The sequence below is a fragment of the Corvus hawaiiensis genome, chromosome 5, assembly GCF_020740725.1.
Source record: "Corvus hawaiiensis isolate bCorHaw1 chromosome 5, bCorHaw1.pri.cur, whole genome shotgun sequence".
In the NCBI taxonomy this organism is placed as follows: Eukaryota; Metazoa; Chordata; class Aves; order Passeriformes; family Corvidae; genus Corvus; species Corvus hawaiiensis.
Genome location: NC_063217.1, coordinates 74,589,831 through 74,612,957, shown reverse-complemented (window position 1 = coordinate 74,612,957; position 23,127 = coordinate 74,589,831). Strand labels below are relative to the sequence as shown.

The 23,127-nt window shown below is 44.7% G+C and overlaps 2 protein-coding genes across 2 annotated transcripts; both read left to right on the top strand.

Annotated features, from left to right (window-relative positions):
* The first annotated feature begins 698 nt into the window (after nt 1-698).
* Nucleotides 699-13,300, top strand: SDAD1 (SDA1 domain containing 1). Its single transcript, XM_048304838.1, has 22 exons — nt 699-856; nt 952-1,056; nt 1,196-1,294; nt 1,409-1,519; nt 2,036-2,107; nt 2,197-2,297; nt 2,573-2,630; nt 3,003-3,077; nt 3,463-3,564; nt 3,819-3,888; nt 4,599-4,702; nt 5,381-5,438; nt 5,986-6,044; nt 6,380-6,456; nt 6,772-6,869; nt 7,266-7,342; nt 7,699-7,831; nt 8,745-8,842; nt 9,309-9,505; nt 10,021-10,105; nt 10,489-10,650; nt 12,187-13,300. Exons 1-22 carry the CDS (start codon nt 767-769, stop codon nt 12,235-12,237), a joined length of 2,082 nt encoding a protein of 693 aa, XP_048160795.1. The 5' UTR covers nt 699-766; the 3' UTR covers nt 12,238-13,300.
* Nucleotides 13,301-14,057: 757 nt separating this feature from the next.
* On the top strand, nt 14,058-23,096 carry NAAA (N-acylethanolamine acid amidase). Its single transcript, XM_048303835.1, has 11 exons — nt 14,058-14,251; nt 14,402-14,566; nt 16,070-16,196; nt 16,901-16,991; nt 18,764-18,840; nt 19,310-19,482; nt 19,810-19,872; nt 20,420-20,486; nt 20,965-20,993; nt 21,903-21,984; nt 22,734-23,096. Exons 1-10 carry the CDS (start codon nt 14,082-14,084, stop codon nt 21,976-21,978), a joined length of 1,038 nt encoding a protein of 345 aa, XP_048159792.1. The 5' UTR covers nt 14,058-14,081; the 3' UTR covers nt 21,979-21,984; nt 22,734-23,096.
* The last annotated feature ends 31 nt before the right edge of the window (nt 23,097-23,127 follow it).

The window sequence follows — 23,127 nt, the reverse complement described above, 5'->3', positions numbered from 1 at the left end:
TGGCTGTGAGATTCTTACCAAGGCAGAGAAAAGCCTTTCAGTCAGAGAAGTGATGGTGGCTTAAATGGGAAGTTACATTAATGGTTTTGGACTGTGCCCTGTTGAAGCCTTGATGATATTCTGATACAGCTCGTGTGGCTGTATGTAAGAGCATCTATTGGACCGGAATTATTTACTACTGTTTGCTAAGTACACTGTATCAAGGAATAACAATTTCGTTCCACAGGGTGAATAAGCAGTTGCCTAAAGGAAGTATAAACTATGCAAGTGAAGGCATCAGCTTTCGATTATCATGACCAAAAGCTAAACTTTAAAAAGACTAAATTGGAATCAACCTTTTTTCCTCACTGAGGATTCACTTCTGTAGTGATTATTTGAGGTGTACTGCGAGGCATCCTCGCTCCCAACAGCTGGCAAGGGAGGGGAACGGGAGGCGTGCGGGAGTGCCGCGAGGGCTCGCGGGGAGGCTGCGGCGGCCTGCTGCGGTCCGTGCCCGGCCTGCTGCGGTCCGTGCCCGGCCTGCTGCGGTCCGTGCCCGGCCTGCTGCCGCGTTCACCCCGCGGGGCTGCCCGAGCCTTCGTCCCGAGGGAAGCGAGCCCGCCGGGAGCCGCCTTCCCGCCCACAGCTCCGGCCGCCAGGGGGCGCCAAGCGCGGCGCGCGCCTCCCGCGGAGATTTGTCCCTCGGCGGCGGCCGTCAGGGGCGGGCCAAGATGGCGGCGGCCAGCTGAGCGTTCGCGTGGTGCTCTCACACCCGGTGCCCGCAGCCATGTCGGGCCGCCAGGGTAACAAACTGCCCAGCAACCTGCCCCAGCTGCAGAACCTCATCAAGCGCGACCCCACTTCCTACACCGAGGAGGTGCGGACCGGGGGGGGGTGATCGGGGAGGCTGGGGCGGGCACGGGGGTACGGGCTGGTGTTGCTCATTTGCCGCCGTTCCCTGTGTGTGCGCAGTTCCTGCAGCAGTACCACCACTACCAGTCCCATGTGGAGATCTTCACCTTCCAGCCGGACAAGCCCAGCAAGGAGCTGGCCGAGCTGCTGATGTTCCTGGCGCAGGTGAGCCCCAGCGCCTGCCCTGTGGCAGCCTGTGCGTGGTGCCGGCTCCAATGACTATTGCTGGTTGCGTACACCCTGCGAGGCCTGTGAGGTAACCCCAGGTGTGCTCTAGAGCGTTCGCTTGCCCTGTCCGTTCCAGGTTGCCCACTGCTACCCCGAGCACATGGCCAGCTTCCCGCAGCAGCTGAAGGAGCTGCTCTCCTACCACCACACGGTCCTGGACCCCGACCTGCGCATGGTGAGACCCGCGCCTTGGGCTCAGCCTGCCCTTTGCGTGAGCTGAGAGCTTGTGGGTTGCTTGTCAATAAAGAGAAGAGCTGGAGAGGAATGTGAAATTTGGGTTCTCTTACAGACCTTCTGTAAGGCTCTGATCCTGTTGAGAAACAAGAATCTAATAAATCCCACGAGTTTGCTGGAGCTCTTCTTTCAACTGCTGCGGTGTCACGATAAGCTGCTACGAAAGGTAAGGTGTGCTGACAAAAATCTTCAGTTCCAGTTGGTTTTGGCCAATGAGGTAATGCTAGGATAGGCAGCTGTTCTTTGTTTGGTTATGAAATTGCAGTTTAACATAGCCCAGCTGTTTCAGCAGTCAGTGCTGGAGGCAGGGCTCTAGCTGTATGTTGGAATAATAACTGAGTTCTGCTGCTGTAAACACCTTGCTGTTGCAGGTTGTAGGCTTGTCCTGTTTGGGATTGAGCCATTTGTGTGTGTCTACAGGTGACAAACCTGGCTGTCAGAGCAGGCCTGAGTGAAGCAGGGGTAGGATTTGAAGCAGTATTTGATGCTGTTCGTTGTCCTGCCTTGCTGTACTGTAAATTCAGTATGATTTTCAAATACGTGAGTCTTCACAGGGTCATGTCCTGGTTTTTGCTGCTGTAACTCGAGTGATGTTCTCAGTGGTGATCATCTGGCTCTCACGTCAGTGCTTGGGCACAGTGTTGTCTCTGTGTGTTACTCCTTGTCGTCTCTCCCCTTGCAGACCTTGTACACTCACATTGTGACGGACATCAAGAATGTCAATGCTAGACACAAGAACAACAAAGTGAACACGGTCAGTGCTTTGCCTTTCATGTGTACTTTGAACTGAACTCCTACTCTTGTGGAAGACCTCTAAAAACATGTTTTCCACTTCTTTTTTAGGCACTGCAGAACTTCATGTACACAATGTTGAGAGACAGCAATCCCACTGCTGCCAAGATATCTCTGGATGTGATGATAGAGCTTTACAGAAGGAATATTTGGTGGGTCTGGCAGGCTTGTGTTGATTTGCCATTTATTGTGGGGCACGTGGGTATCGTTTGTGGCGCGTAGTCCAAAACATAATGCAGAGACAGTGACTTGAATAGATTTCTTAATTGTAGCCCAATGGGGTTGTAACTTGTGCCAAGGAATTTAGCTGAGAAGAAATACTGTCTTGTGTGAAATGAGTTGCTTAATACTTGGTGAGAAGTAATTTTCTGAGAATAATGTGAAATTGCCAGACTTGAAATACAAGATGTGGTTTGTTTTGTTCCAGGAATGATGCCAAAACAGTCAATGTCATCACAACTGCCTGCTTTTCCAAAGTGACCAAGGTGAGAACAGAAATCACTTGATACACTGGCTGTTACCTTGGCTGCCTTTTTCATGTGATGTAACTTAATCTGTTGTTACTGCAAACAAACTTCACTGATTTGTCTGTTGTTTAATTTTCAAAATGCTACTCATGGGAGGAGGTGGAGCTTGGCAGCTTATTTTGTAATGAGTGTAGACTGCTGTGGGGAGTGTGGATGCACTTTTCACTGCTATTCAGAAGAGACTGTCAGGATATCACTTCCTTAATATTGGCACTGTGAACCTTTGGTTAAATGAGAAGAGCAGCTGTCCTGCCTGGGGTCTGACTGAATATTGGGCCTTCTGTGTTGGCTCTTGAGGCTTGTCCCACATGAACTCACTTTACTTTTCAGGTGTTAGTTGCTAGTTTGAAGTTCTTCCTTGGGAAAGATGAAGACGAGAAACAAGACAGCGAATCAGAGTCTGAGGTGGGTGTTGTGACCAAATACTCCCTTCTCTGTTCTTCAGACCCCTTATTAGTTCTGTTATCTTGGTGACTCTGGCTCTGCTAGTCTGTCTACCTCTGTGCTACTGTCCGGTCTAGTTTTCTCCAGATGTTTCTGTGCTTCACAAAAAATTTTAGTGTCTGACAGCTGGCCCCAAGTGATGGCAGGATGTGTTTGCTGTCTGTTAAAAGATAGAAATGCCAAGAGCTCTTTTGGTTTTCTATTTAAATGCTGGCACCTGTGTGTTCTGACACTTAAGAAGGGGGGAGAGTTTTCAGAGTATGTGGTCTTGAAAAATATTGGTGGTTTGTTTCTCTGATTGCCATTTGAAGCCTGGGTTGCCTGAGTGTTGTGTTCCTTCCCCAAGGATGATGGCCCCACAGCCAGAGATCTGATGATGCGCTATGCGACCAACAAGAAAACCACCAAGCGCAAGAAGAAACTGGAGAAAGCCATGAAGGTCCTCAAGGTGAGGAGAGCTGTGTCTTCCTTCTCATCATCTTGGCTTAATCCTTCTAGTACTGAAGTCCTGTTGTTGCCTAGCTTGTTTAGCTACAGGTGCTACATAATCCTGTGTGGTTGAAAACAGGGAGAGTTTTTAGCATCCAGGACTAGCTTTTAAAATGTTTTTGAAGAGGCAGCAATCTTTTGACAGCAACCTTGAAACTGAAGCACTTTACTCATAGAAAGAGAAAAATGTCTCTTACTCTTGTTTCCATGTAGAAGCAGAAAAAGAAGAGCAAGCCAGAGGTGTTCAATTTCTCTGCCATTCACTTGATTCATGATCCCCAAGGTGAGCGTGCGGTGAATTCTTAGTGCGATTTGTGTTAATCCCACGCAGGGAAGCTTGGACACAGCTCTGCCAGGAGAACCCAAGTGACAACTAGGTGCAGATGTGACACTTGAAATGTGTTTTTACTCCAGGTTTCACTGCACTTGGAGAGATCAGTCCTGTTGTGCTTGTAGTGGAGCACATGTAGGCAGTGAGACAAGGAAGGAGGAATATTGCATCATCTGCTTTGGGTTTCTACGGATCAGGACATGGCTCTCTGCCTCCCTTGTATGTGTGAAGGCAGTAGTGTGGTGAGCCCAGAGTAGTTGATCTACTGTAACTGCTCTGGTTCAGCCCTTGCTAAAATGTACTTGTCTAACAGCACTTGATTTGCTCTTGGTCTGTTCTAGTGATCCTCTGGGGATTTCATTTTCTCAGATCAACCCAAAATGTATGTAAAAATTTAGTTTTCAATGCTCGCCTTGCGCTTATGATATTGGGGAATGTCTGCCAGTTCCCTCTGCTGAACCCCTGTGCACAGCAGGCCTTTTAGGCATATGAGAAGTGAAAAAACCTATTGGAATAACTGATTTAGTCACCTTTAATTTCTTCTGTGAAAGAGCACGGGGGCTTAGAAATAAGAACAAATCAAACTGCTCGTTTTGACCCTAATCCCATTTGAGTTTGGTGTTGTGTCTTTCAGTCTACTGCAAATCTATTTCTGCTTCTAGACTTTGCTGAGAAACTGCTGAAGCAGCTGGAGAGCTGCAAGGAGCGATTTGAAGTGAAGATGATGCTCATGGACCTAATATCCAGGCTGGTTGGAATACATGAGGTATGTAATTTTATGGTGGTCTGTTGGTAGCTAGCCTGGTTTGGATGTGGGCATGTTCTGCCCTCATGCCTCGGGAAAATGAGGTTTAATTTTTCTTTATGTCCAAAAGTGCATAGGGATGGTCAGGGAGTTAGCAGTGGGCCTCATGGAATGTCACAGTAGTACAGACTTTCTGTGGTACTAAGGGAGCTCTGATAGAGAAGGGTGTTGGTCTGGAATAGCTGAGCTGTCTCTAAAGAGTAGAGGAGAACTTGATGCTTCCAAGACCTTTCTAGGAAGCTGCTCATGCTGACCACAGAGTTGTCAGCCAGGTGGTGCTGAATAAGAGGGAAACTGGCAGCTCCTGCACTTGGAGGGTTTTGTGCACATGACCCAGTGATAAAATATTTGTGCTGGATTAAGTAAAGAGTAATCTAGTCCAAGTGGAGGAGTTTCAGAGGATATAAGGATTTCCACGGCAAGGACTAGGTGCAGAGAGACTGCAGCTGGATTTATCTTGGTACAATTAATTTTTGCCCTACAGATATCAAACTCAATACAGGAGATAATATTATGCTGTAAAATCAGAGGCATTTGGAGAGCACACTATAGAATGAGATGGTTTTACAATGTATCAGCTTGTGAAGGTGATGTCAAGTTGAAAGACAAAAAGATAATATGTTACAATTTGTCTTGCAGCTTTTCCTTTTTAATTTCTACCCCTTTGTTCAGAGGTTCCTTCAGCCCCATCAGAGGGGTAAGTCACTACTCTAGGTACTGCTGATCCCTCATGTCTCATGTACACGCATTTCATGCGAGTGGCAATGAAACTGGAAAGGTAGCAGTGGATTGGTGGGAAGCAGGAATAGTCTAGAGTGCGGACAAAGGAAGTACAAGTCCCTGACTGCCAGAAGTGCCAAGCGCTTTGGACTTCTGTGGAGGCTGTGTGCACTCATGGCTCCTTACCTGAGGATTTGAGAAGCTCCAGCAAAGGAATAAAAGAAATGAGTCCCTAATCCTGACTAGCTGAGCATGATTGCCTTGTGCTGCTTCCTTTTACTGGTTTTTGACTCCAGTTCTGGAGCGTTTCCTTTTGCTTTAGCTGGCTATTGCTGGGGTGGCCAGAGGTGGGGGCCAGAGGCGCTCCTAATGCTTGGTGGGAGAGGAGAAACAGTTGTCCCAAAGAACTTCTGGCTAAATAGCTTTGGGATTGACTGAGCAGCTTCTTGTGTTTTAAGGGATGTGTTTATTGGCTGGAGCAAGCTGCACCAATATGTTTTGGCATCTTTCTGCTTTTCTTCCAGAAGTGACAAAGATTCTTCTGTTTGCTGCACAGGCTTCACATCAGCTGGTACCACCTGAGGTCAGTGTTCACCTGTGTTTGATGTTGAATGGGCAGCAGGCCAGCATGTGAATGCTATGTGTGTGTGTGGGGATGGAGGAAAGGGAATTGGTCAGAGATGTTTGGAAAAGCTTATGGTCATTTCAGCTATTTTTGGAAGTCCTAAGGGACTGTTTCATAAAGGGGGAGAACAAGATGTTTGTCTTATTTTCTGCAGGAAAATTTGTGTTTAGAAAATATTTGTGGGCTCTACTGGCATGTCCTGATGTCTTTCTATGAGAAAGGATTTTTCTGTCAATCACATCTAAGTGTGTTAAGTTTTTATTAAGTATGTATTTTTTTTTTCTTATTTTCAGATTATCCAGTCAGTGTTGATGACCATTGCCAACAACTTTGTCACAGACAAGAATTCTGGGGAGGTCATGACTGTGGGGTGAGTACAGAATTGTATGAGTGATGTCAAACTCCAAATGTTGTGGTAAAATGCGTATTTTTTTAAACCACTTGCGACTTATTCCTGTCACTTGTACTACGCTTTCAAGAAGCTGCTTGAGTCGAAAGTTAAGACAGTATCTCAGCTTCACCTTTCTGGTTTTTTGTTGGGAGTATTTCATGATGGTTTTCTCCTTTTACACCAAATGTTGTGTAAATGCTGTATAAGGTTCTTCAAGTTGTGGGTAATTCAGACTATAAGTGTCATTTTCTCCTAACTGGTATTGAGCAAATAATTCATTTTCTATTTTTTCAGAATCAATGCAATAAAAGAAATCACTGCGAGATGTCCCTTAGCCATGACTGAAGACCTGCTCCAAGACCTTGTTCAGTACAAGACGCATAAAAATAAAAGTAAATACTATATGGATATGACTTTAAACCCTTTTTTTCCCCCTGTGTTATTTGGTCTTCAGTTACAGCCTTCAAGGTAGTGCTATCCTAATTGGTTTTTATGGGCTGAGACGATTTTCAGTGTTTGGGTTACTTCTGTTTATTTGGAGTGTGTATCCATGGGAGACAAAACAGTCAAGGGTAGTTGTGGCAGGGGGATTCATTGACAAAAATAAAGCAAGGAGAAAGGGTTAAGAAGAGTCAGCCCCTATGGAAGTGCTATGTTCTATACCAGAGAAATCTGAGGGAGCCATAACCTCAGTGAAGACGAGTAGGCTGTAAATACTGGTGATCTGTGTGGGCTTGTGGTTTGCTCAAAGTTCTGCTTTTTTCCTGACTCTCTCATTTTCTGGGCAGATGTGATGATGTCTGCAAGAACTCTGATACACCTGTTCCGCTCTCTGAATCCAGAGATGCTGCAGAAGAAGTTCAGGGTAAGTGTTTCACGTGTCTTGCATTCACTAAAAACTGATAGGCTCAAAAATGATGAGAACTGGTCTCAGTGTCCTCTTGAGAAGGTGGAGCCTGTGTGCTTCCTCTGCCTACTGCCTTTGGACATAATGTGCTATTATTTCCACGTTTCCTTAGTCCAAATTCATCTAACTCATGGTTAGATCATGCTCCTGAAGCTCAGCTGTTTTCTGAGATTCATTCAACTTGAGTAATTAAACTCTGCCTCATGAAATAAGGAAAGGTCTTCGGACCCACACCCTCCTGTTCCCCCAGACATTTTCTTGGATTGGTGGGCATTAAAATAGCCTGCTTTAATGTGTGTTTTGTTAATGTACAGGGCAAGCCTACTGAGGCCTCGGTGGAAGCCAGGATTCATGAGTATGGAGAACTGGATGCCAAAGATTACATTCCAGGAGCAGAAGTACTGGAGGTTGAGGATCAAAAGGAAGAGGGAGGAACCCAAGAGGAAGGTTGGCCTTTTTCCGTAAAAATTCTGTTTTGGGCATCACTGTCACTTAGATTTTATGTGGACGTGGAACCTGGTGTTTGTGCATTTCGCTTCCTGCTGTCTTGTGCCTTGGCTTGCACATGTCTCTCCTTGAGTAAGCGTGGTTTGTCAGTGGGGTTTGGTGCTGTGTTGCTTTTTATGATACACTCTGAGAGGGGGAAGCAGAGGGACAGACAGTACAGCTGCGAACTTCGTGTTCAGCTTATCCTAAGGAAAACCTTTAAATAATATTGAATGCCAAAGTAGTACTTGGGTATAATATTTGGCTTAGTTAATTCACTTCCTGTGTGAATGCTTTTACACACCCTGGAACCCCCTGCCTGAGCTGGGGAAAAGAGCTGGAGATCTTTAAAAGCAAGGCAGAGTTTGGCAAATGAAGCCTGAGTGCCTTGGAGATGCTGCAGGAGCTGTGCTGGAGGAATGAATGCCCTGCTGGGACATGCTGTGCAGTGATCACTCTAACATTGTGCTTGGTTGCTGAAGCTGGCAACTTCAGCACGTTGGCCAGCACAGCAGTGAAGAGCAATGCTTAGACTGTTGTAACTAACCCAGCTACAAATCACAGTAGTTCTCTTCTTGATTTAGGTGGCTGGGAGTGGGGAACACTGTGACTGAGGAGTGTAATTAGTGTCTGTGAACTCCTGTGGTGCTTCAGGCTGTCCCAAATGCACTTGGTTTTCAGGATCTTGATCTGGAGCTCTTGTGCAGAGCTTTGCAGAGCATAGCATGGATCATGTCCCTAGGCAAAATGCTGTTAGGAGATGGGTGAAATAAATGAAAGGCAGCAAGAGCAGGTGATCCAAGCATCAGTTATTGCCAATCCAGGTAGTTGAGATGAGTTTGCATTAAGAGCTCTGTACTTGTTCCCTGAGCAGATGGCTGGGAAAGCGCTAGTCTGAGTGGGGAGGAGGACAATGAAGATGAAGAATGGATTGATGTGCATCACTCCTCAGATGAGGAGCAGCAACAAGTAGTGAGTTTCAAGTCTCTTCTATGCCAAGTACAAATGAGTCTTGTTAATCACAGACCAGATCCTCTTGCTCTTCACCTTGATGTGGCTGCTCTTAAATACTTACCCAGGCTTTCAGAGTGAGCTGTCCTGAAGCAGTGAGGCTGAAGTGCTGGTTAGTGCTCCTGCTGAAGTACACGTTGTTAGGGTGGGAGTGGAGAAGGGGGAGGTCTCTCTCAGGGCTGAATGCTTTCAGAGCTGTGATAGTCAGCTGAGAGCTTTTTCCCCCGAAATCTGGTGTGCTTGTACTTTATTCAGATACTAGATGTTGGATATGAGACAAGGAAAAATCCTGATGTCTGGTTGTAGCATTTCCCAACAATATTGCTGTTGCATAATGTGTATTTGGGGGGCAAGGATCGTGGATTGTGGCACAGGAGTGGTTTGCAAAGCTGCGAATGATTCTTTTGTGCCTTTTTCTTTTCCAAAGGCAGAAAAAGTGAGAAGCATGCCCGTGGAGGAACGAAAAGCCAAGGCTGCAGCAGTCAGTACAAGCAGGCTGCTAACTCAGGAAGACTTCAAGAAAATACGCCTTGCCCAGCTTTCCAAAGAACTTAATTCTGCACCTGGCAAAGCTGCAAAGAGGAAATATGTTGAAATAGATGATGAAGATGAGGAGGAGGGCAGGTAGGTTATGGAATGTTGAGTGCTTTTTCTTACCTATCCTCTAGTGATGCAGCTCTTCATTGCAGCAGGGCACAGAGCTCTGCTGTTCATCAGTGTTTCCTGATGACAGCCAGCAGCCAGAGCCTAGAATGGATCCTGGGCTGGGGGCTTGCTTATACCTGGCAGACAAGACATGAGGAAGGTGGAAAAAACATGGTGGAAGGTCTGAGACTGTTTACCTTGTTCAAGTCAAGACGCATGAGAGGGTTTTTTTTGTAGCTGTAGCTGCGTGGTTATATCTCCAGTGTCTGTTAAACTTTGTGCAAAAAGCAAGACTTGAAAATAGAAATGGGTGACTTTTGTAATGGATGTCCCACACATGAGGAGCAGCCTGAAGGGAGCAAGAAGCATTTGTGTCTAAATTTATGCTAGGACTGTGGCCTAAGATGGGTGAGGGACAAAGGGTGAAGAGGGCATCTTGTTTTCCTTGCCAGATGAAGTTTTGTGTGGTGACATATTACTGAATTTGTGTGTAGGGGGGAGTTGCTTTCACTCAGAGATATTGAACATCTGCATAAGAAGCCCAAGTCAGACAAGGAGACCAGATTGGCAACTGCAAAGGTGAGGAACTGGCATGTTCTGTGTCCTGTCTTTCTGGGTTTGGGTTTGTCTTGTGCAGGAGGAAATGCTGGGGTTGCATATCTAAGGTGGATGCCCAGCTGCCATGTGGGTTTTGAGAGATTATTTGTTTGGTTCTTTGCTGTTGCATCTTGGCTGTAACAAATAAACAGCCTCTCTTGGTCACAAGTGGCCATGAATGTGCCAACAGACAGTTTTCCCTGTGACTTAATACAGCTGGCATGGGAGAAGGCATGTATGGACACAGACATCCTGAACCCAGATTTGTTGTTGCTGCCATAGAATGTGTTACTATCAGGCTGGTGATGGTGGCGGTAGGGGAAGGAAAATGACCTCCTGTTGCTCTATTGCACTGTCTATTCTAGGCTGGAAAAACAGACAGAAAAGAGTTTGTGAAAAAGAAAACCAGAATTAACCCATTTGCCAGCTCTTCCAACAAAGAAAAGCAAAAGAACAAGAACTTCATGATGATGAGATACAGCCGGAGTGTCCGGACCAAGAACAAGCGTTCCTTTAGGGAGAAGCAGGTAATGTTTCGTGCTGGAGATGGATGGGGCAGTGTGAGCAGGAACTCCTAGTGCAGGTGTGGTGCTGCCTACCCTCTGGCCTGAGGTGTTGCTGTGGCAGCTCAGAGAAAGCCCATGGCTTGCCTTCCCTGAGTCCTGCCCCTACTTTGCAGATTGTGGTTCACTCTCCAGTCTCTGACCTTTTTCTTGTTACTGTTCTGTTACAGACTCATTGTCCTGGCCTACAGGTCATCTCGTAGCTTGTCACAAATGTTCCTGAGAAACAGATGCAAATGCTATTTATTAGCTACTTGAAACTGTGGTTTAGAAAGAAATCAGTTTAGCAGTAGTTCCACACTAATGCTGTTCTCAGTAGTGAAGCCTCTGCCAGCTGAGGGTTTTATAAGGTATTCTTAAATGCAGCTCATCCAAGCATGTTCCAGGAAACTTGTAGAATAATCCAGTGGTCTAGTTGTTTTTTCTTCCCAGATCCTGTTTCATGCAAGTGTTTACACGCTTCTTGAACAAAATTTGAGTTGTTTCCAGGATCATATACCTTATCCAAATGATACTTGTCTGCAATTTCTTGCCTTAGGAAGGGCAAGACAGGGATTATTTGTAGACTGAGTAGAGAATATCTGAAGTTTTTCAGATTGAGCAGGAGGATGTGGATTAGTATCCTCTGTAGATACTTATTTGGCATCATTCTGCCTCACCTCAGTTAGGGCTGACAACATGAAAACAGCTCTCAGAATGTGCCAAATAGGCTGCAAATGAACAATGCAGGCACTTTAAGGAAGCCACTGTTTACAGTTACACTCTGCTCAGTTATTATAAAAACATCTTGAAACATTTTGTCCTTATTAATGTTTTAAATTCACCTGTAACTGCTGAGCAGCATTTATTCATACATTTTTCCCCATGGAAGTTAGGCTACAGCACCAGTCTGTTAACCATAAATTGAAAGTGTTTTGAGTGGGCTGGAGGATCATAGCTGTATGGTGCTGCATTCTGCTGCACTTTTTTGGTGGTAAGATAAAATGACCTGCTTGCTATAGTCCAGAAGCAGCTCCTTTATTAGCTAAAACATGTTTGAAGCACAACAATATCTCTTTAGGGTGATAATGGCACTTGTAAAAATTCCTTCTTCCCCTTGAAAAGCAAGTTTTGTAATACTCTTCTGCAAAACACCATTTTCACTTACCTCTCAGCTGAACTGCAACTGTCTTGATCTATTCTGATTGAAATGAGTCAGTAGAAGAACAGTTTGTTCTAATCTTCTGTATAGGCTTTGGTAATTTTCAGCTCTTTAGCTGTACTGTACCATGACACCCAGCCAGGGTCAACCTGCTACAGGAGTTTAGGTAAATAACCCCTGTGTTTCTGCCACTGTAATTGTTACCATTTGCATTGCAGCTGCCTGTTTGAGCTGATGAGCTCTTAGTGGTTTTATCAGAGGTTAAAGAAATTGAAAAGGCTTCTTGTTGATGTGGTAGTGCTATTGTCTCAGTTATTATGCTCCTCACCTGAATATTGCCCTCTTGTTTTATGTTGAAGCTTGCTCTTCGAGATGCACTTCTGAAAAAGAGAAAACAGCTGCTAAAATAAATGCTGGAGAGAACTTCATCACCCTTGAAGAAATAGCCCTGGAGATGCTCATTTCCACCCACCATCACCCTGAGGGAAAGGAAGACTGTGGTGCCTTATGGATTTAGCTCTGGTCCGTTAGGAAATGCAAACGGAACTCTTGCAAGCTGATGGATACTGCATCTATAGGACAGAGGCCTTAATCCTTGGAGGATTTAAATTTGGTCTTAAAGCATTCTAGGGAAGAAGGCAGTTATATTTTTATTAAATATAATTTACTTACAGTGGGTTTTGTATGTGTAAGTATTAAAATACACAACCATATGGTAAAAATTCTGCTTGAGGCAATTAATGACTAAGCAACAGAAAGGGAAAAGAATATTCTGGTCAGTCTATAAAGCATGTTGATATAGTATCTGTGCCTGACTTAGGGGAGTACAGATGGAGTAAGCTGTTGTCTGAGTAGCTGGCTTTGACCAGTTTAGTAAGACCAAATTCATCTGTGATGCAGGTAAGCTCAAGTGAAGAGTTGTGGGGAAGAACAGTTCATTGTGGCTTACTCAGAAAACAAAAATAAAGTTAGTGTATTGGGATATGGGGGGTTTTATTGCCATTTAAATACCAGAACAGCATCATGTGCCAAAGAAAAAAGGAATGTTTTCATATAGTGGTGTGCTTTCTGGTGTCTCTTGGCATGTATGTGCAAGAATCCTGTGGATGTCTGGATTCTTTGTCTAAGGTTTAGACAAACCTTAAGGTTTCATGTGTGCTTCAGCCTTGACCTCTGCTGGGACCATTAATGGGTTCTTTGTACCTTCCCTGGCCACCTGTTTTAATGGAGTTGATAAATTATTTGTAACTTGAGGGAGTTACTTACACCATCCTTTGTCAAAGTCTGTTAAAAATGGATTTCTTTGTGGTGCAGAAGCAGGTGCCACATGCACAGTGTAATGGAAATGCATTTAGTGGGGTGCTTTTTTCCTTTCCTTTTAGGAAACCAGGTTAATGCTTAATATCCCATGTGGGAATTCACTTAGCTATTTGTTGAATATGTATTTGTAATAACTTTAATTCTTGTACTGATTTTGTATTGTTTTTGTTGTCATGTTGCTTCCTAGAGCAAAAAAACTTAGGCTTTAGGGAGAGAAGGACTAAGTAGGATTTTTTTTTTTTTACTACTTGCAGTGTTGTATTCAAATTTTATGTTCCTCCTTGAGAGAAGGGCAGGGATTGGTACTTGGCAAGGGGAGCAGTGAGCTCGAAGGTAGAGGAACATGTGTAGCTGGGGGAGCTGGAGTGTTGTGGGGATGGAGTGTGGAGCCCGTGCTGGAGACAAAGGTAGGGGGGAGGGAGGGAGAGGGAAAGTACAATCTATAAGCCCCACTTGTACTGGTTGGGGGCGTTTTTTCTGCTGAACAGCTGAGCAGTTTCCCTTCTTGTGTATGTGTCCCGAAACGAATAACCTCTGACACTGAAAGGGGAGTGGTAATTTTTTAGCCCCGGGGTTGAGGACAAGTGTCTAGTCTCCTTTCTTCCCGTTTTCCTCTTGTTTACAGCCTTGCTGTGTCAGCCAGCGTGCTGACAGCTGTGCCAAGGGTGGGTTTGTCCCCTCTGCCCTGGTTGTGGAAGCGACGGTGTTGGACCGGCTTTCCTGAGTTTGGCCCAGCAGCAGCGCCGGGGCAATACGCGTTAGGCGGTCCCGTATACCTGCTGCTGCGGTTGCTGTGTCCCGCGGCACGGAGCGGGCTTGCAGGCTCCGCGCGGGCCGGCGGTGGCGCCTCGGGGCGGGCGGGGCCGGGGCGGGCCCTGCGGCGCGGGGAAGGGCGGGCTGGCCCCCAGGCGCCGCGGCCGCTCCATCCTGCGCCATGGGCTGCGGGCCGTGGGCGCTGCTGGCGCTGCTGTGCGGGGCGGCGGGGGCGGCGGCCCCGCTGCGCTGCAACGTGAGCCTGGACAGCCCGCCCGAGCAGCGCTGGCTGCCCGTGCTGCGGCACTTCGACCCCGCTTTCCTGCGCGCCGCCGTCCAGCGGGTCATCGAGTGCGTGCGGCCGGGCAGCCCGGCGCGGGGGTGGCCGCGGGGATGGGGGACGAGCGGGGCAGCGCCGGGAGGGGCTGACGGAGCAGCGCAGGGGTGCCGGGTGTGAGCCGCCGGCCCGCTCTCGGCTAACGGCCCGGCTGTGTCTTGCAGCGAGAGCGTGCCGAAATGGGTGCACCAAGTCATCCAGCCCATAGCAACCGAACTGGAGCTGTTCATGCCGCAGCCCTTCGCGGGGGAGATCGCGGGGATGTGCAAAGCACTGGGAGTAAGTCTCGGAGATGGAATCCTGCTGAACTTCGCCTACGAATCCACTGCGTAAGTGTCGGGTACTCACACGGTCTCGTACAGGAGGCTGTAGAGCTTTAGTTCAGCGGGGGGAAAGGCACGTGGCGGGTGACTTGCACGGTCCGTTCCGGGACCACTTCATCTGTTCAGCCGGAAGGTTTCATTCTCTTTTGGCAGTTTGGATGCTGAATGGAACGAGAAACAATTGTTTTCTGTTGTGGAGTACAAGTGGTATCGATCTGCCATGGTTTTGTGTATGTACTTCTATCTATATAAATGTATTAAAATCCAAAGTTAATTTTTGTTGGTACGGTATGTCTATCCAAAAGTAGTTGAGATCATTTATATTTGAAAATGATGTAATGTTCTCTGTCACTTAAAAATTGCCGTAAAGGAGGCTAGAAGAACTAGTTGCTCTTTCATTTGTCTGAGATAAAGTTACTGCTAAACAATTTTCTAGATGAAGGTTCATAACAGCTGCATAATATCGCTTCCTGATTTGAACAGTGGAAAATGACTGTAGTATACTTTATGGCAGCAAACAAAGTCTCAGTGAAAAAAGGTGCTCTGTTTCATTATCTCTTTTTGCCCTAGAAACGTGGTGCGGGAGAATAATCAACACTTGGTGTTGCCTCCGGGAGTCCTAAAATATTTCTCCATATACATTTTAGCAAATATCAAGGCATGTGGCCCCTTGTTTGCATTTGGGGTTTTTTTGTCTTAATGTATGGTACTCAGTCCCTTTTTTTAGGATCATTTTTTCAGTAAGGACTAATATTGGCTATGGTCCATTTAAATGCTGGCTGTTTTACTATTTTCACAGAGGATACTTACCACACTTAGTCCTAGCAAGGTCCCTGAAATTCTATTTCTTGGCTGGGATACTAGAAACCCCCATCAACTGGGAATATTCTACTTGTGTGAAGAATTTTTTACCTCTATATTTTTGAGAGGCAGGGTTATGCCTCACCAAAATGACCAACTCCTAACTGCAGAGAAAATAAGTTAATTTCTTGCTAATGCAATATACTCCACCAAAAAAAGCCTGTTTTAATGAAACTGAGCTTGTTACACGAGTTTTAGCACACTTTCTGTTCTAGAGAATAATCTGTTATTGAATTGGTTGATACTTGAACAACCAATGCTTTTCAGTTTTGTTGATGGAACTTAACTTGATTTTTTCTACTTGGGATTAAAATTATAAAGATTCCAAATGGAAGTGAAATTATCAAAATTAAATGCAGGAAGTGTGACACTTTATGGATGCTTTCAGATGTCAGCTTTTCATTATGACTTAGAAAAGTGAAATGAAATAACGACACTTTTCCGGAGCGGAAGTGCTGCTTTCTGCCTGCCCTGTAATTGCTGGACTGTGGTGTGGTGTTGGACTCCTCTTTGTGTGGTTGCATTAATAAAACACTTAGCAGAGTATCAGCTCAATTACTCCTGAAATGTTGAGCTCCTTCAGCTAGAGTATTGCAAGCAGTGTCATAGCTGTGCCTTCAGCCATTCCTTGCCCTGTTCTGTTTGCAGGTTCTGTACAAGCATTGTCGCTCAGGATGACAAAGGAAACATTTACCACGGCCGGAACCTGGATTATGCTTTTGTTGATATATTGAGCAAGATCACACTTGATGTGCAGTTTATAAAGGGTGGGCAGGTATGATCCAGGGTTGGTGTGGTGGGTGATGTTCCATGAAGAATGGGACAGCTCTATAGCTGCTTAGGTGGGAGATTTAATGTAGGAATGGGTTTGCCATCCCAACTATACTGGGTTATTAGAGCAACACAGTTATGTTCCTGGAGTGTGAGATGAATGCTGCTTTTCTTGGCTTTCTGGACATCCAGTTTATGGTGATGGACTGGAAAAAGTAGAACAGCTTAATCTAGTAATGAAGATCATTATTTCTAAGAGACGTTGAAAAAAGGAAATGTACTAATTCTAAGGCTTTTTTTTTTTTTTTTTAGACCTTGTGAATTTTTGTCACCAATAAGTTTGTTTTTAGATGCAGATTTCCAGAACTTAAGTAGTTGCTAGTGCAGCTTGGTTAGTCTGTTGGTTTTGTTTTGTTTTGGTTTTTTAATGTTCATTAATCCATTTTGTAAATGGAAAAGTTGCTGTTTGTTGCTTGGCAGTTTAACTTGAGCAATAGTTTTGTAGCAGTTAGTGATCACAAACAAATGAAATGCAGTGAATTTGAGGCCTTAGAGTCCCTTTATAATTTACTTGGCATATTTTACTGTAACTGAAAGCACGGTGTTTTACAGTAATGTAGGTATGAAAGCTATAGAAAGATGTATGGGTTGCAGGTTCCAGCAGTGTTCTGTTCTGGAATGCTGAACTGATCTCTTTCCTGGTTTCAGGTAGCATACCAAGGCACCACATTTCTTGGTTATGTAGGCTTATGGACTGGGCAAAGTCCACACAAGTTCACAATCTCCGGAGATGAACGAGGTAAAGGAAGTATCTTCCACAGTAGATGTTGTGTGTTGGTTTTGTTGATTGTTGCCTGCCCTGGTCTTTTTCTCTTAGAGGGAGCAATGAGGTTAAGGTTGCCAGGAAGGATCTGAAGTGGAATGCTTTGCCTTCCCCTCAGGGAGTGAAAGCACACATGCCTGGTTTTGGCTGCTGTGTGGGAGTAGGTATTGGTCAGCAGTGTCACCTGAGCTGAAAGAGTCAAATGATGAGGAAAGCCTTGGGAAAGCTGTAAAAGATGTGGTCTGGTCAAGAGACACCATTGGAAGTGGCAGGGTGGGGCCTGAGATAACAAGATGCAGTTCGGACAGCAAAGAAAAGGCTCCTTTCCTGGTTCTGCTGTATTCCATTGTTGTCTGGGCTCATAAGGCAGTTGGAAAGAGAGGAGGTCAAGAGAAGCATAAGACAGATCTAGGGGAAAGGCAGAAGGGCTTGAGGGGAATGCCTGGAGACACTGCAAAGGCAGTTGAGCGAGATCAATAGTGGAGTGAAGTTGAGAGATGTCACTCCTGAGAACTAAAACTTGTAGCAGAGGGGAAGGCAGGGAAAGGTCGCTGCCTTTTTCATCAGGGCTTCAGTTTCACAAATAATGACGGTTATGTCCGGCTCAAAGATTGGGAAGTTCTCTTCTGTTTCTTTCCCCTTTCATTCCTTTTAAGAAGCTGATACTTTGTTGTTCTTTATTAGGTGACTGTTAGAACTGGCAATAATATATTCTCAGAGCCAACATCTAAAACGTTTATTTTTCCCTTGTGATGGTGATAAGCTCTTTTCTTTTTGAGCTTGAACAATCTGTTCTAGAACTCCTTAGCTATGCAAACAATATTCACTGAATGTGTTCCACCCGGGCATTATCTGTGAGTAGGGGTTCCGCTATGGAGCACTTGCACCTCTTGCTTCCTGTGTGCTTGGTTAATGCTGCCTTGTTGGATTCACTGAATTCTTTCCACGGTTTGCATGCACACTGCTTCTGATTCCAGAGTAGTCAGTTAATATTTTCAAAACTGAAATGTCCAGGGCTGATACTTACAGGGGCAAACTGCTTTTGGTTCTGCTTAAAGGCAAGTGTTAAGTGTTTATCGTATCTGTGCAAAGGCCTGATTGAGGAAATCTTGTGTGTACCCAAGTCCTATGTCTCTCCATGTCCTATGTTTGCTTCACATGTGCTGCGGTCCTGTCCGTGGGCTGCTGCTGACTGCTTGCTGATTTATCTGAAGTGAAAGCTGTTTTCAGTTCTTTCCAATTGAACTGCCAATTGAGGGAAAGGAGCATGTGCACTATGGTGGGAAGCAGGATGAATAAATCAGGGTAAAGGTCTATCAAGTGACAAGCAGATGGATATTTTTGTGGTTTGCAAAGCGTGAGTGTATAAATAGTAACAAACTTGGCCTTCTCGTTTTTGCACTTCTCTTACTTTTCTCAATAATACGAACACTATCACTACCTTTTTTTAAGCCGTTTTATTATTTCTGTGGAGTTATTCCTGTTTTAATATTTCAGTAAGGTGAGTAAAGAGGTGATTATTATCACTCCTGTCACGACAGGTCTGAAATGCTTTCTGGAAAGCAGGGGTGTTAATCTAGCTGCTGTGGCTGTCAGTTGGAATTATGTTGTCTATTTATATTTCACCTGAAGGTTGTGCTCCTTGTTGGCATTTCTCCCGTAAAATGTTGATACTTTGTGCTGATAGGCACCTACCTTGTCTTGCTGTATTTAATTACATGTATAGTAATTTATTTTTTTCTCCCCAGATGGTGGTAGATGGTGGGAAAATGCTATAGCTGCTTTCCTCAATAGGAATTACCCTGTCAGCTGGCTTGTCAGAGATGTAAGTGCACTGAGTTGTTCTTACATTTCACAGATGTGGCATTTGTCCTTAAACATCTAGTAAATTAGAATCAGCTGCACAGAAACCTTACCAACTTGATAAGTAAATGCATTTTTCAGGAGAAAGTAAATGTTGACCCTGTGCTGTCTAGTAATGAGGCAGTTCTGGTCCTTTTGGGCGGTGACCTCCAATGCCAAAGGTCCTGGAGAAGCTGTGCCAAGACTTCCTTCCTAGGGAGTGATTCAGCTAGCTGTGACTTGTCGTAACCTGTTAAGACAGCTGTACTCCAAGATGGTGAATACCTGTGCCAGGCGTTGTTTTATCCTGTTTGATATATTGCTATATTAATATCTTCAAGTAGCACTTGAGTCAATTACCATTTTCAGAAAAACTGGACCTTTATTCTTTTGGAGATGTCCTAGTGCTTGTTTTTGTGCTTAACCTCGCCATCATCTCTGTTCTGCATTAGACCCTGAGTGAAGCAGAGGACTTCCAGTCCGCTGTTCTCAGACTGGCTAGCATTCCCATCATTGCTGAAGTTTACTATATTGTGGGAGGCATCTCACCCAAAGAAGGCATGGTCATAACAAGGAACAGAAGAGGGCCAGCAGATCTTTGGCCTCTTGATCCCTTAGGTGGAGCGTAAGTAGGAAAAAGCTACTACATTTTTGCTTCTCCTGTTCCCTTCTGAGCAATTGGCTTAGTGGCACAACTCCCTTGAGAGATCTGGGGCACCTCTTGGTCATGGCTTATGGCAGGAGATCAAAGGTCACCCACCCCATTCCTGTGTTCCACAGTTGATGGTAAAGGCTTTTGCATCTACCAACATGGGGCCCGTGGGCCTGCAGCAGGTGGAGGGAGTTGACTTTTGAGGGAGATTTTTCCTTTTGGCAATACAGGGATGCTGATTGTTGGACTTCGTGAATTACATACTGATTCACCTTTTGCTTGCTTGTATGCTTGTTACAGGTGGTTTCGTGTGGAGACAAACTATGATCATTGGACTACCCCTCCTCCTTCTGATGATCGTAGGTAAATTGATTTAAAGGTCTGTGGGGAGAGAATACTGACTTTCCAAGAGGTTAGAGATATGGGCAGGTGTTTTCTCCTTGAACAGGCAGCTCATTCAGTTCTTGTAATGCCGCTCTGAAGGGAGCACATGAGCTGTAGAGCAATATTCGCAGATGCCAGAGGAGAGGGTGTGAGGCAGTGATTAGCACAAATAATGAGAAATTGCAAGGATGAGGCCTTGGCCAAAGAGTTGCTCAGAAAGCAAAATTGAGTAGAAGGTAAATGACTCAGGTTGACAGTGCCAAAGTATTGGATAGCACTAGAAAGGTGCTCAAACATGATTTTTAGGCTGTGTAGTGCATAAAAAGAGATTGGCAAGTTCCTTATTGGCATGTACTCAATGGAGTAGTAACAGTGTGAGATGAGATCCAGTCACACAACTTGGGGTTCTTTTAGATCAAAGCAAGCATTTCAACATCAAGGCCTTTAGTAAGAAGTTGTTTGTGTTGGTGCTTTGTAGCCTTTGGAACAGACAAGTGTATTTAATTGATATGTTGCTTTCCCACAGAACGGCAGCCATCAAAGCTCTCAATGCTACTGGACAGCACAACATCAATTTGGATACACTCTTTAAGGTAGTTCTCAAATTCTGCGTTGTGATTTACTCTTCAAGTTCTTTGACAAAGCAGAAGTGCTCTTTTATCAGGGATTGAAAAGCTGTGCTTTTTTTGTGGGGAACAAGGTTTACTGCACAGCTGTCTCTAGAGGGGGGTTGAAGACTGAAAGTTGTTTAAAATGCTTCTGGACTCCTATGTAGGCATTTTGTAACAGTCCACCAATTCAGGTGGAAAGTGCAGGAGGTGAATCCCATCATCTTTGTGCAGTTTATTTCAAGCACAGGCACATAGCGTTAGACATGCTGAGCTTTGGGAATTGGAATCTCTTTCAGAGGGCTTTTTTGAAAGTACTTCTGTAAAATGGTCTGATGTTAAAAAAAGCAATGAGTTCTTGACTTTGTATTAGTCCTTTCATAACTTGATCCTACTGTTCTTTCTAAGTAGCCATTTCTCTCTTTATCTACCCAAATGACAACTCTTCAAACTTTCTGTACAGGTGTTGTCAGTGAAGCCAGTCTTAAACAAGTAAGTATTAGATCGAGAGATGTTGATCTGCGCCTCCTGCTGTGCCTCAAGCCACTTGAAAGTAAACCACAAGCTTGCTGAGGATTTTCCTTATTTGTCTGGGTCTTGTGGTTTCCCAGCTAAAGTTTTGGGTTGTGTTCATGACCCTCTATTTTCACTTGGACCACACCCTTCCTCTTGGGTCTGCCACTTCAGTCAGGGAACTGCACTTGTTGGGGCTTAGTCTAATAATGGGAAATTGCTTTGGAGTGGTGAAACAAATTACTCCTTTGGAGGAGCAGCTGGATGTCACACTGAGTGCTTTGCCCACTTTTGGAATTTTCAGGTTGGTGTTAACACTGACAGTACCTTTTCTGCATGTTCTGATACAGCTCTGATTAATGTGTAATAAAGTAAGTGGGATGAAGCTTTTATGTACCATTTACTGGGTTTCCAAGAGATTTCTTTTAGTATACCAATCTTCTGTAATGTTCCAGAAATTGCACTTTTGCAGGTTATCCTGTTTTAGTTTACTTTTACATGGAGCTGGGTATATTCTCTGCATCAGTCATTCTCACTGCAGCTTGGCAATAGCTTCCTCAGTGCCAGGACCTCTCTCCTGCCTTGTCAGTGTGAGCAAACGGGGAAAGGAAGAGGTCCATCTCAGCTGTGACATAGATACAGTGCCGTTTGTTTAATACAGTGATGAAAAGGATGTGGAAATACAGTTCCTCTATTGTGCTGAGTGGGGAAAAGGACGCTAGAAATTAGGCCAACAGTCTTTAATTTGATCAGGCTCTTTTCCTAATCCTTCTGTACCTAAGCAGAACATTTGTTTCTGCAAAAATTTGTTCTGCTGCTTTGCTAGCTAGCTAAATTGCCCTTCCTGCCTTTGGAATGTCACTCACTCTGTTGCTCTTTCCCTGCCAGTAACACAGTATACACCACAGTCATGAGTGCTGCATTTCCAGATCGGTACCAGACGTGGATGAGAACTGAGGAGTGAAGAGGTGTAAGTGGCATCTGTACTTACACATTTCAGCTGCGGAGTCACTGAGGGGAAAAAAGTATTGCAGTGGCACTCCAGTGACCCAGTCTGAATTCCTGATTCTGCTTGTTTATTGCCCTTGGATAAATACCTTTCCTTGTTGTTATAGAGGGAGTTAAATATTGACTCTCTTAGTGAAACTCTTGGAGATGATCTTAGGAAGAGTTTTGATCAGAGAGGAAGGGGTCAATGTTGCAACCTAAAGGTGGAGGTTCCCCCTGGGAATGTTTTGGCTATTTTTACCACTCCCCTCTACTGCACTTGCTTGTGTCCAGGTGGATGATAACAGGAGGCCCTGCCAGAGGGAACTGAATCCCAGCAGGAGGGGATGATGCACTTAGCACCAAGAAAAATCAAGCTTTGTTTGTAATGGCTGCTCACCAGTGACTGAATGTGAGCAGCGTCCTTTGGGGGCTTTGTCCTGTGAATGTGCAGAATAAGCTCAAGTCCTTGAGCTCATAAGGTGCCTCATGGGACAGCTTCAGAGAGATATTATGATAATTTCTGTGCCAACAAACTGGTTGCATGGCCTTGACAAGAGCACAAGAAGCTGTGTTCCAGTTTAAAGAGCTTTTTAAAAGAATATAATTGCTATTATATTTGTAGTTCAGTCAGATCTGATTTCAGCAAGAGTAATTATTTCTAGAGATTGTGTAGAATTTGTTTGTTACTTAACCCTGGACAAACCTGTGCTCTCTTACCTATTTTTCTAGTTCAACACACTGAGTGAGAAGCTGAAGCTGTGCAAGACTAACATATGCTTTTGAAATCACTCCTGGGAGCAATACAGTGGCTTCGGTTCATTACTGATGTGAACCATTCAGGAAATAGTGATTTGTTAACTCCTTGGAGTGTTGCAGGTGATCCTGTTAATGACCTGTAATGGGAGTTTGAAATTTATTGTAATTAAATGGGTGCTCTAGTAGATGTTGATGGGTAAACATGGCTTGTACTATTTTTGGTAGGAGTTGTACAACTGCAATGTACTTCTGTGCTGACTAATAAATACATTTTGTAAGTTACATGGCCTGTAGGTCTGAATATAATGAAATAAAAATATTCAGCTGATAGCTTGACCTATGAAAGTCTGTGGAGTTATTTCTGTGT

Bases quoted from the DNA above. Each gene is read 5' to 3' on its own strand.
- SDAD1 (XM_048304838.1), top strand. From the start codon at position 767: ATGTCGGGCCGCCAGGGTAACAAACTGCCCAGCAACCTGCCCCAGCTG. The intron at 2,631-3,002 runs GTGAGAACAGAA...TTTACTTTTCAG, and splicing joins GCTTTTCCAAAGTGACCAAG to GTGTTAGTTGCTAGTTTGAA. The intron at 7,832-8,744 runs GTTGGCCTTTTT...TTCCCTGAGCAG, and splicing joins GGGAGGAACCCAAGAGGAAG to ATGGCTGGGAAAGCGCTAGT.
- NAAA (XM_048303835.1), top strand. From the start codon at position 14,082: ATGGGCTGCGGGCCGTGGGCGCTGCTGGCGCTGCTGTGCGGGGCGGCG. The intron at 16,197-16,900 runs GTATGATCCAGG...TCCTGGTTTCAG, and splicing joins AGTTTATAAAGGGTGGGCAG to GTAGCATACCAAGGCACCAC. The intron at 16,992-18,763 runs GTAAAGGAAGTA...TTTTCTCCCCAG, and splicing joins AATCTCCGGAGATGAACGAG to ATGGTGGTAGATGGTGGGAA.